Raw genomic sequence first — 13,266 nt, forward strand, 5'->3', positions numbered from 1 at the left:
ATGTTTTTCTTAAATATTTAAGTTTTGTCTTCAAATTCCATTTCGAGGGGTGAAAGGGTAAAGGTTCTATCTTCGTCTTTATTTATTGTCACTTAGAACCTTTTCGCATTCACCCCCGAATTGTATGATGAAAGGAGCCAATATAAATCTAGTTACGCGTTATACGCGGAGTTGCAAAAACATATAATTATACAACTGTATGTGTGATATTTTCGTAGTGCCCCCGTTTATACTTGTATATAAAGACAGGTTAAAATTGTCAAGTAAGGGGTATAAACACACTCGCTTGATTTATTACATTTAAGGAAGTTAACGCCTATTTCTAATTACAAACAATCGAGTACATGCCAATCTAACAGTTTAAGCAAACTGCTTCGATCATCAACTTGTATTTGAAACATGACATTCTAAATCACGCGAACGAGTTGAATCGGTTTAAAGGGGCTGTACTCCGTATGATGAAATACTGGAAAAAAGAAAATTGCTGAAAACTGACATAAACTTGGTATCGATGTGTACAATGCATTGAAACTTACTTACTTAGTACCACATAGTTTACAATTTATTTATCTTTCGCAGTTTTTTCGTATTTTTCTATTGAAATATATTACTAGGTTTGTCTACCTAGTAGAATTCATTTCTTATGCATGATTGGCTAGTCGATGTTATCACATGATATTACCAAGATAGGTATATAGCTTAAATTTCCAACCGTTTACGGTAAGCCTTCGTAGCACAGTGGATATTACACTGGACTGCAATTTTGGCGACACCGGTTCGAACCCGGTCCCCGACTCAATTTTCTTTTACAGCTTGGTATTTCTTTACAATTATGATATCAAAGAGTAAAATATTTTACTGAATAATTGTCCTGAGATTCGTTACAGAAAATAACTTTTTTGGTGCTAATCTGGCGTAAAGTCCCTCTAATGGGATACTCAATTCATACGACCCAATGATTCATAAGTAAACAACTTCTTTAAAACTTCCGCGTCTACTCTAGGGTGTGTTGGGATATAAACAAGTTAGCTTTAACTTTGACTTCTTTTTATATCATACATATTCAGATAGATTGTTCACCTGATTCGGATATAAAGATGAATAGTTTAAACAAATCATTAATTGTTGTGTATATTATCTTGATCAAAGCCGATTCCTGCGTCTCTCAGCCGAGTAAGTATTTTTTTTATATTTTGCTTATTACCTTCTACATTGAAATATTTTGGTAAGATGGACTTAAATTTATTTAAAGCTTTATGGTCTTATTTTTTAGCAAACATTTATTTTATGTAATCTGTTTTAATATAAGCGCTATTAATATTCATAGTATATAAGATTTTATAAACTTTATTTATTAAGCATACTAGCGTACTAAAGTAACACAAACACAATTGATATTCGTTGCTTTTATATGATCATGGTGTTATGTTTGTGATGTGTTTTTGGTTTGTAGATATCAATGTCATCTGGTCAAGTGTTTAAAAAAGTGTAATATTTTCAATCAATTAATTAAAACAAAAAACTGATTTCTTATTTCCTTTTGACTTTAATTCTGTATTGACTGTAAGTTAACAAGCATTTATTTTCAATTTATCTAACCTTAAACGATAAGTAAACGACGTAACAAACAAAAAGCCTACATATTAGCCTTTTATCTTTGAAAGGAACATTATGTTTCTGACACTGTCTACGGAGACTGTCTGCTTTATATCTTATTTTTATATTCTGTTCAGGTTGTTTCGCAAACTGCGCAGCATGTTCAAATTCAACCGTGTGCACATCATGTGACTCTGGATACTACTTACGGAAAACTGAGAAATGTAGAGCGTGCACGTACGTAGGAACGTACTGTGTTGCATGCAGTAATGAAACGCATTGTAACGAATGTAGGGCAGGATTCTGGGGCACCACTTGTATATATTTTTGTTCTGATGGTTGTAACACAGAAACGTGTAACTCGTTTAATGGGACATGTACTTGTAGACAAAGGTTTTATGGACCTACATGTGGAAACAAATGTTCGGAAAACTGCCTTACTGACACATGTGGGGTTAACGGTGAATGTGAGTGCAAAGACGGGTATTATGGAAATCAATGTATTGGAATGTGTTTTTCTGGATGTGAGAAATGCTCTGATGGCACGTCATGTTCTGTGTGCCCCACTGGAAGATATGGACAACTGTGTGGGATGCATTGTGAATGCGATGGAAGATGCGACATACTCACTGGTGAGTGTATAAATGAAATGTGTCCTGAAACGTGTGCATCATGCGGAAAAAGTGAACAGTGCAATAAGTGTACTATCGGTTGGTATGGTGCACGATGTAACAGCACTTGTTTAGATAATTGTAAAGGGGGTTGTGAGCAATACTCCGGACATTGCAATGCATGCTATTATGGCTACTTCGGAAGAGAATGTGATTTTCAATGCAATTATTGTCGTAACGGTAACTGTACTCAAGAGGGGGAGTGTATCTCGTGTTATAATGGCTACTTTGGGCTACTATGTAATAACAAATGTTCTGAGGACTGTGTTGGCCATTTTTGCAACCAGATAGATGGAACGTGTTAACAATAGGTGAAGTGTCCTGTGGATTGTGTCAGTTGTACGGACAACGTTACATGCACTGAATGTAAAAACTCTTTTTACGGCTTTATGTGTACGTTTAAATGTAGCAGTACGTGCAAGGGTGGAACATGTGACATAGAATCTGGACGTTGTGAGAATTGCGAGTTATCACATTACGGGGACTTTTGCGAAAATATCTGCTCACAAAACTGTGCAGGTTCCCTAACAGATTTAAAATGCGACTCAACAGGAAAGTGCAACCGCGGATGTATTGATGGTTTCATTGGCGATACTTGTACTTCAGGTATGCACGTGTTTATTTTATTTACAATGTTATTTATTTATTTTAGACATTACTGATAATGTTTTAAGGATGTTATGCTATATTGAATAAATAGGCTGAAAAATATCCAATAGTACATCATACACCACCAGGATATTATATTGTATTAACTTTATTTTAAATTAATTTATGCACTATATGGCATTTAACCAACTTTCGTTTTTGCTCAGAGAAAGATTTTCATTACTTTGCTTTTATGATTTATAAAAGTTTTTATTACCAACTGTTAAAAAAAATTACAAAATGGTTCGTACGTGATACGAGATTTTGACCACGAATTGAAATATTCGCAACTGTACATGCTACAGTTAAGGATTTAAACCAGTATATAACCGCCAAACTAACGTTAAATAATGAAAATGATCATGACCAGTCATGACCTACTGCATTGATGTTTATATGGAAATATACTTCTTGTCTGTGTCATCATTGATTATTAATAATTCATTCTGTATTTTGGTGAACCTGAGAATCCAGCACATTTCCATTTGAATTCCTAAATATCAGCTTTTGTTGAAAACATCCAATTGTTTGTACATATTTTAAGGCCTTGTCGCCATTATTACAATGCCTAATACTACTTTCACCGGAATGAAACTAATCATATCAATCTTTATAGCAAAGTGGAAAAAGGCCCCGAATAAGCCATTAACTTCCTCCCCAATTCTAAACTAGGGAACAATTTTATGGTTATGTTAAAGTTTTGTTAGAATGTTTCCATTTATTAAATCTCGACCGCATATGAAAGTGGGTCACTTGGTTTCGAAAACTAGGTCACTATGTCAAATCTTAAAAATATCGTTCAAACCAACTAGATGCATCATATTTGGTCCAACATCAGAATATTTCTCTTGATGAACTCTTGGACGCATTAAAACTGGGCCAACATGTGATCAAACATTAGGTCCTTAGGTCAAATATTCAAAAAAGTGTATGGAACCATATCATCGGAACTATATCTTGGTAGGTTTGATAATGTACACACTTGGTCGAACTATTTCCCTTTTTAATAATCAATTAACCGCTTACACCATCAATAAACCAATTAAATAACATTTATACTAGTTATATGACCTTAAAGCATATCATTTAGATACACAGTGTTTGTTTTAGTTGTGTATTATTTATATTTTATTTCGTGAACGTTGTAATTTTTATCGCGTGGCGCTGTTCTGTTCTAGTGATTAAATATTAATGAACATATAGTCTTACTCTATCCCTTAAGCGGCCATTGATCACTGTGAGCCTCGGGACATTTATAAAAAAGTCAATGATTCTTTGATGGTGATGTTTCAGAAGCCGAAAAGCATCACACCGTTGGGGCGGAAGAAGAAACTGGGTCTGGTTCGGTCATTGGTGGAGCAGTCGGTGGTGCCCTTGGTTTGTGTGTTGTCATAACACTGGTGGTAGTGATGGTAACTAAGGAGAAAGGGGTTCTTAGGTAAATATGTATAATAACTGCTATTAAGATATAAAATACTTTCTAACTTTGAATTCATTACTTCAACTCTTACTCTGAAACTTTTTATCATAATAATTATTAATATTCTTACTGTTAATATGATTATGATTATTTTTATCATTTTTATTATTATTATTAATATTATTATTATTATTATTATAATTATTATTATTATTATTATCATTATTATTATTATTATTATTATTATTATTATTATTATTATTATTATTATTATTATTATTATTATTTATATAGGAAAGATAGGAAGAAGATGTATAAGCTCGTCCAATTTAAAAAGGGATTGTCCGATCAATCCCAATTCACAGAAAGCTTTTCTGCATATTTCATGCCAATTTTGAGTGTTTTTTCATTGAAAAATAGAACCAACACAACAACAAAATGAGTTTTTAGTCTTTATTCAATAGCATTTTCCATCAAAAAACAGTAAGATAATAGAAAATGTTAGGACGTCCTAACAAAATTTGAAACATTCAAAGTAACACCAAAGATATGAAATCCAAAAATGTTAGGACGTCCTAACAAATTTGAAAAATTCAAAGAGGAAACCATTGAAAATTAAAGATGTGAGATCCCAAAATGTTAGGACGTCCTAACAAATTTGAAAAATTCAAAGAGGAAACCATTGAAAATGAAAGATGTGAGATCCCAAAATGTTAGGACGTCCTAACAAATGTGAAAAATTCAAAGAGGAAATCATTGAAAATTAAAGATGTGAGATCCCAAAATGTTAGGACGTCCTAACAAATTTGAAAAATTCAAAGAGGAAACCATTTAAAATTAAAGATGTGAGGTCCCAAAATGTTAGGACGTCCTAACAAATTTGAAAAATTCAAAGAGGAAACCATTGAAAATTAAAGATGTGAGATCCCAAAATGTTAGGACGTCCTAACAAATTTGAAAAATTCAAAGAGGAAACCATTGAAAATTAAAGATGTGAGATCCCAAAATGTTAGGACGTCCTAACAAATTTGAAAAATTCAAAGAGGAAACCATTGAAAATTAAAGATGTGAGATCCCAAACTGTTAGGACGTCCTAACAAATTTGAAAATTCTTAGTTAAAGGTATTTGAAAATCAAAAATAACCCAAAATATTAGGATGTCCTAACAATTTTGAAACATTCAAAGTTAAAATATTGAAAACCAAAATATTAAATCACAAAATGTTAGGACGTCCTAACAAAGTTGAAACATTTAAAGTTATAAGTATTGAAAACTCAAATATTAAATCACAAAATGTTAGGACGTCCTAACAAAGTTGAAACATTCAAAGTTGCAACTATTGAAAATCAAAGATATAAAATCACATAGTGTTAGGACGTCCTAACAAAATTGAACCATTCAAAGTGAAAAGTATTGAAAATAAAAAAATCTCAAAATGTTAGGACGTCCTAACAAATTTGAACCATTCCAAGTATAAAGTATTGAAAATAGAAAATCTCAAAATGAAATCACACACTTTCTTTCAATCTATGTATAACAACCAAAAAATATAAAATGGACAAATACCGTGTTTTAGCCGAAAGAAATATTACTATTTTGGAAGGAAGAAATCAATAGTATTTATTCTATTCTCTTATTGTCGTTGGACGACCAAGAATTTTGTGAATTCATCTTTTGATTTAAGTTTAAACTTTGTCTATTTTAAATTTGTTTGGACAACAAAACATTTAGTATATTTAATTACTGATTAAGAATAGTTTTGAATGTTATTTGTAATGCAATGACATTGTTATTTTAGTTTAAAACTTGTTCATTTCAAATTTGTTTTGACAACAAAATATTTGGTACATTTAAATACTGATATTAAAAAGTTTGATATTAAGACCTTACAGTTTGTGGATATATATCTTCATTCGTTTTGAATTTGGCTCGGACGACCATTTTGTGATTTAACATTGTGATTTTTGACCATTTCAAATTTGTTGGGGAAGGCAAAAATTCATAGTTTTGATATTCAGTCATAAGTTTTGTTAGAACGACATAGCATTTTGTGATTTCATTTATTTTGGTTTGTAATTGTTATGGAATTTGACCATTTCAAATTCGTTAGGGTGACTTAACATTTTGGCAATTCACATTTTGATTAAAGTTAATAGCTTTAAATTAAATGCTTCAAATTATTTTCTTTGACCTAAAATTTTGTCTATTCATTTTTAAATTTAAGTTATTTTTTTTCTATTTCAAATTTATTCAGACGGCAAAACATTTACTACATTTGAATACTGATTATTTTTAAGAGTTTTGAAATTTAATGGTTTCAAATTTGTTAGGACATATCCTAACATTTTGAGAATTCATAGTTAAGATATGCAATCGTTTTGAAATTTGTTAGGACAACCTAACATTTCATACTTTTGATATTCAATACTTTAACTTATGTTTTAAATTTGTTAGGACGTCCTAACATTTTGTGATTTCATATTTTTGATTTTCAACATCTTTAACTTGGAATGGTTCAAATTTGTTAGGACATCCTAACATTTTGGGATTTCATATTTTTGATTTTCAACATCTTTAACTTGGAATGGTTCAAATTTGTTAGGACGTCCTAACATTATGGGATTTCATATTTTTAGTTTTCAGTACTTTTAACTATGAATGTTTCAAATTTGTTAGGACGTCCTTACATTTTGTGATTTCATATCTTTGATTTTCCATATCTTTAACTTTGAATGTTTCAAATTTGTTAGGACGTCCTAACATTTTTGGATATTTTTGATTTTTCAATACCTTTAAATAAGAATTTTTCAAATTTGTTAGGACGTCCTAACATTTTGGGATATTTTTGATTTTTCAATACCTTTAACTGAGAATTTTCAAATTTGTCAGGACGTCCTAACATTTTCTGATTTCATATCATTGATTTTCAATATTTTCAACTTTGAATGTTTCAAATTTGTTAGGACGTCCTAACATTTTTGGATATTTTTGATTTTTCAATACCTTTAAATAAGAATTTTCAAATTTGTTAGGACGTTCTAACATTTTGGGATATTTTTAATTTTCAATACCTTTAACTAAGAATTTTCAAATTTGTTAGGACGTCCTAACATTTTGGGATTTCATATTTGTGATTTTCAATGGTTTCCACTTTGAATGTTTCAAATTTGTTAGGACGTCCTAACATTTTGGTATTTCATAGTTTTGATTTTCAATCATTTTTACTTTGAATGTTTCAAATTTGTTAGGACGTCCTAACACTTTGGTATTTCATATTTTTGATTTTCAATCATTTTTACTTTGAATGTTTCTAATTTGTTAGGACGTCCTAACACTTTGGTATTTCATATTTTTGATATTCAATCATTTTACTTTGAATGTTTCAAATTTGTTAGGACGTCCCAACATTTTTGGTATTTCATATCTTTGATTTTCAATAGGTGTTACTTTGAATGTTTCAAATTTTGTTAGGACGTCCTAACATTTTCTATTATCTTACTGTTTTTGATGGAAAATGTTATTGAATAAAGACTAAAAACTCATTTTGTTGTTGTGTTTGTTCTATTTTTCAATGAAAAAACACTCAAAATTGGCATGAAATATGCAGAAAAGCTGTCTGTGAATTCGGATTGATCGGACAATCCCTTTTTAAATTGGACGAGCTTGTATGAAGACATATTGCCAGAAGGAGGCCAAAATAAACCGTACACAACTTTAGAAGTCGCACAAACGAGTATATAAGTCTTGTTATTTTAGTTCAGATATCAGAAACGAATGCATTTTCTGTTTGTATGACAAATTTAACACACTTATTTCATACTATTTAGTCGTTTGCCACATGTTTCAGACGAGTATGAACATATTACATTTTAGATTCATCAGATATATTAAGCTTTCAACAGAAACGGTCTAAAACTTGGTCGAGATAAAGCCACAAAATAATCTTTCCATTAACGTCAGTACCTTAAATACACAATTTAAATAAAAAAATGCCGTGCGTACTAAAACAAAACTTAAAATGGCTCTTTCTGAAACCAATTCGTTTTAAAGAAGATAGTAAGCCTACTTGTCTGGTATTTGCATCCAAATTTTAATTTATAAAATAGTTTTATCTTTAATTTATTTTACAGCCGAGTATGAAATACCCGACTCAGAGCCGCGGTCTGGGTTGAGCATGGAAAGTAAAGACACCGGGGTATACTACAATAATGAAAATGCCTACTACAAGAATGTCGGTGGAAATGTTCAAAAGACATGAGTATCTACACCAACAATTAAAATACAGTGGTTTTGTTTATTGATCTATAACTTGTCACAGCTGTATAGTTTCGCACAATTAAATATTGGTATATCAGTATATGTGTTGGTTAGTTTAAGATGCATCCATGCACTTACTCATACATTAAGTATGAAAACGTTTTTGCAATAAATTTGCCTTATATTGGTTAAAATAATAAAAGAAAGGACAGTTATCAAAATTGTCTATAAGTCTAAAAGACAGTGCGACAGTTCGGCATTTGTATTTAGTAGAAAGATTACATGCCAGGCATCATAGAAGTACTGTGCTTTTTTGATACAAACACGTATTGATACAGATATAATGATGCACGTGAAGTCAGTCATTGTTGTGCAATGACGATGTTTCTCTCGTGAGTGCTCATATAAGATGTAATCCATTTACTTGGTCAGAAATGGTGTCAGCAAATTACATGATGTGATGTAAGCCGTTTAATTGCTTTCAAATGATGTAATCCTTTTGCATGCTCATTATTGATGTAAGCCGTTAACATGCTCCTAGATTATTCGGTCCTTCGGATAATGCTAAATGAGGTAGGTCATTGACATGATTTAGTGATGTAGGCCATGTGCGTGCTCCTTTAGGTTGTTATCCATTTGCGTGCTCATAAATTATGTACGCCGTTTGACGTGCGGATAAATGATGTACGACGTTTGAAATGCTCTTAAATGATGTACGACGTTTGAAATGCTCTTAAACGATATACGCCGTTTCAACTGCTCCTAAATGATGTATGCCGTCCAAAATGCTCCTAAATAATGTGCGCCGTTTTGCATGCTCCTAAATTATGTACGCCGTTTGACATGCTCCTATATGATGTACGCCGTTTGACATGCTCCAAAAGGATGTACGCCGTCCGACATGCTCCTAAATCATGTACGCCGTTTGACATGCTCCTAAATGATGTACGCCGTCTGACATGCTCCTAAATGATGTACGCCGTCCGACATGCTACTAAATAATGTTCGCCGTTTGATATGCCCCTTACGGATGTACGCCGTTTGACATGCCCCTAAACGGTGTACGCCTTTTGACATGCTCCTAAATGATGTACGCCGTCCGACATGCTCCTTAATGATGTACGCCGATATGCTCCCAAATGATATACGCTGTTTGACATGCCCCTAAACAGTGTACGCCGTTTGACATGCTCCTAAAGGATGTACGCCGTCCGACATGCTACTAAATGATGTTCGCCGTTTGATATGCTCCTTACTGATGTACGCCGATATGCTCCTAAAGGATGTACGCCGTCCGACATGCTACCAAACGATGTTCGCCGTTTGATATGCTTCTTAATAATGTACGCCGTTTGACAGGCTCTTTAATGTTGTACGCCGTTTGACATGCTCCTAAATTATGTACGCCGTTTAATATGCTCCTTGATAATGTACGCCGTTTGACAGGCTCTTTAATGTTGTACGCCGTCCGACATGCTCCTAAATTATGTACGCCGTTTAATATGATCCTTAATAATGTACGCCGTTTGATATGCTCCTTAATAATGTACGCCGTTTAATATGCTCCTTAATAATGTACGCCGTTTGATATGCTCCTAAATTATGTACGCCGTTTGATATGCTCCTTAATAATGTACGCCGTTTGATAGGCTCCTTAATGATGTACCCCGTTTAATATGCTCCTTAATTATGTACGCCGTTTAATATGCTCCTTAATAATGTACGCCGTTTAATATGCTCCTAAATTATGTACGCCGTTTGATATGCTCCTTAATAATGTACGCCGTTTAATATGCTCCTTAATTATGTACGCCGTTTAATATGCTCCTTAATAATGTACGCCGTTTAATATGCTCCTTAATAATGTACGCCGTTTGATATGCTCCTTAATAATGTACCCCGTTTGATATGCTACTTACGGATGTATGCCGTTTGACATGCCTCTAAACGGTGTACGCCGTTTGACATGCTCCTTAATGATGTACGCCGTTTAATATGCTCCTTAATCATGTACGCCGTTTAATATGCTCCTTAATAATGTACGCCGTTTGATATGCTCCTTAATAATGTACGCCGTTTAATATGCTCCTTAATAATGTACGCCGTTTAATATGCTCCTAAATAATGTACGCCGTTTGATATGCTCCTTAATAATGTACGCCGTTTAATATGCTCCTAAATAATGTACGCCGTTTGATATGCTCCTTAATAATGTACGCCGTTTAATATGCTCCTTAATAATGTACGCCGTTTAATATGCTCCTTAATAATGTACGCCGTTTGATATGCTCCTTAATAATGTACGCCGTTGAATATGCTCCTAAATAATGTACGCCGTTTGATATGCTCCTTAATAATGTACGCCGTTTAATATGCTCCTTAATAATGTACGCCGTTTAATATGCTCCTAAATTATGTACGCCGTTTGATATGCTCCTTAATAATGTACGCCGTTTAATATGCTCCTTAATAATGTACGCCGTTTGATAGGCTCCTTAATGATGTACCCCGTTTGATATGCTACTTACGGATGTATGCCGTTTGACATGCCTCTAAACGGTGTACGCCGTTTGACATGCTCCTTAATGATGTACGCCGTTTAATATGCTCCTTAATCATGTACGCCGTTTAATATGCTCCTTAATAATGTACGCCGTTTGATATGCTCCTTAATAATGTACGCCGTTTAATATGCTCCTTAATAATGTACGCCGTTTAATATGCTCCTAAATAATGTACGCTGTTTGATATGCTCCTTAATAATGTACGCCGTTTAATATGCTCCTTAATAATGTACGCCGTTTAATATGCTCCTTAATAATGTACGCCGTTTGATATGCTCCTTAATAATGTACGCCGTTTGATATGCTCCTTAATAATGTACGCCGTTTAATATGCTCCTTAATAATGTACGCCGTTTGATATGCTCCTTAATAATGTACGCCGTTTAATATGCTCCTAAATTATGTACGCCGTTTGATATGCTCCTTAATGATGTACCCCGTTTGATATGCTACTTACGGATGTATGCCGTTTGACATGCCCCTAAACGGTGTACGCCGTTTGACATGCTCCTTAATGATGTACGCCGTTTGGCATTCTCCTAAATGACGTACGCCGTTTGACATGCTCCTAAATTATGTACGCCGTTTGATATGCTCGTTTATAAATAAATAAGGAGATTAGGCGTCTCTAAATAATGTTAGCCAGATAAAAGAATAAATTGGTTTGCCTACACATGAGAGTCATAAGCTTGTGTACTTTTAAATGTTGAAAGCCGCCTGCCTTCTCTTATGTGTTGTGTTGTGTCTGTTGCTGCTCTAAATGATTGGAGTTTCTTGAATGACAAAAGTTGTTTGATGAAACTCACTTTTGTGACATAAAACAAACATTTAAAAAAACAACTTTAAAATAAACAAAATGGTTTAAAAGACGCTTATGAATACACGCATTTGCACTTTTTTATTAGTTGATCTTAAATTTCATCATTGCATGTATCATATATTATATGAAAGTATGGTAGCTTTGTATGTTTTGAAAAATTAAGGGTATATTTTCTCATGAAATATATTTACTATTTTATTGTTATTGCGTACATTAAACATAATTTTATTTAAACTTTTAAATTATACATAATATTTCTACTTATTGAATGTTCTGCTCGACATACCAATTTCATTTTAAGCAATATATATCAGCAGCAGTGAAATGTAATATGATTCGCTTTAATGCCGCCAGCCCATGCATAAAACGTGCACATATATTAAATATGTGATGTTATACTCAAAGTTTCAAATTCGCGTCCTCCTTCTTTAAATGCTTGAACTTCTTTTTCAGGTTATACAAGTTAAGCTTTTAAAGGTACTCGCTCATGGTTTGTAAAATGCACTTTTGTGATGAAATCAAGTATGGCATTTATACGGACTGATACAACTAAGATACTGACATCTAAAACCCTCCAACATATATTTATTAAATTATTCACCTTTATATACCTCGTTCGCGAGCGATTTTGTTGTCAGTTTTTTTTCTTGACTGTAACGTGATGGGTTCGTCCCCATTAAAACCGGGGTTTAATACTCTGATTGTATTTTGTTATGCAATTTCGGTATCAAAGAGTAAAATAATAATAATAATAATAATAATAATAGTGTTTTCGGATGTATTACCGTAAGCAATGGTCCATAAAACCTAAGCGGCACTCTCACAGATTGAACGTTTTGACAACTGTTTATTTATTTTTCGTCTTGGAACCAGCCAATTTATGCAAACATTCATGGACACCAGTCATAAAAGACTGGTGACAAAACAAAGATCGCAGATTTCTATATTTAAGTTAAAACAATGATGCTTTATGCGCGTTTTCTTAAACCGTTCAAAACGCTTTTAGCCATAAAACATTAATTTTTGGACGGAAATATCAAACTCTGCGATCTGATCTTCGGCAGCAATCTTTTAGAACTGATTAGCAGATACGTACGCAAAAATTGGCTCTTTTCAAGACCAAAAATAAAAAAGTTGTCAAAACGGTAAATATGTGAGAGTGCAGCTTTAACAGGTCTTGCTCACGTTTTATAAGGAAGTTTAAATCCGAGGTGATACATATTTATTGTAGGCGGTATACAAGCCAATGATTCACGCTACCTAGGAGTCATATTAACAAACGCAATTGT

At 33.0% G+C, this 13,266-nt stretch overlaps 1 protein-coding gene across 1 annotated transcript; it reads left to right on the forward strand.

The window, feature by feature from the left end:
- Window positions 1-1,015: 1,015 nt before the first annotated feature.
- On the forward strand, window positions 1,016-8,684 carry LOC128206443 (multiple epidermal growth factor-like domains protein 10). The gene is made up of 4 exons (XM_052908867.1): window positions 1,016-1,173; window positions 1,734-2,873; window positions 4,209-4,353; window positions 8,467-8,684. The coding sequence occupies exons 1-2, from the start codon at window positions 1,098-1,100 to the stop codon at window positions 2,570-2,572; spliced, it is 915 nt and encodes a 304-aa protein (XP_052764827.1). The 5' UTR covers window positions 1,016-1,097; the 3' UTR covers window positions 2,573-2,873; window positions 4,209-4,353; window positions 8,467-8,684.
- Window positions 8,685-13,266: the final 4,582 nt, after the last annotated feature.

The sequence above is a fragment of the Mya arenaria genome, chromosome 10, assembly GCF_026914265.1.
Source record: "Mya arenaria isolate MELC-2E11 chromosome 10, ASM2691426v1".
NCBI classification, from domain to species: Eukaryota; Metazoa; Mollusca; class Bivalvia; order Myida; family Myidae; genus Mya; species Mya arenaria.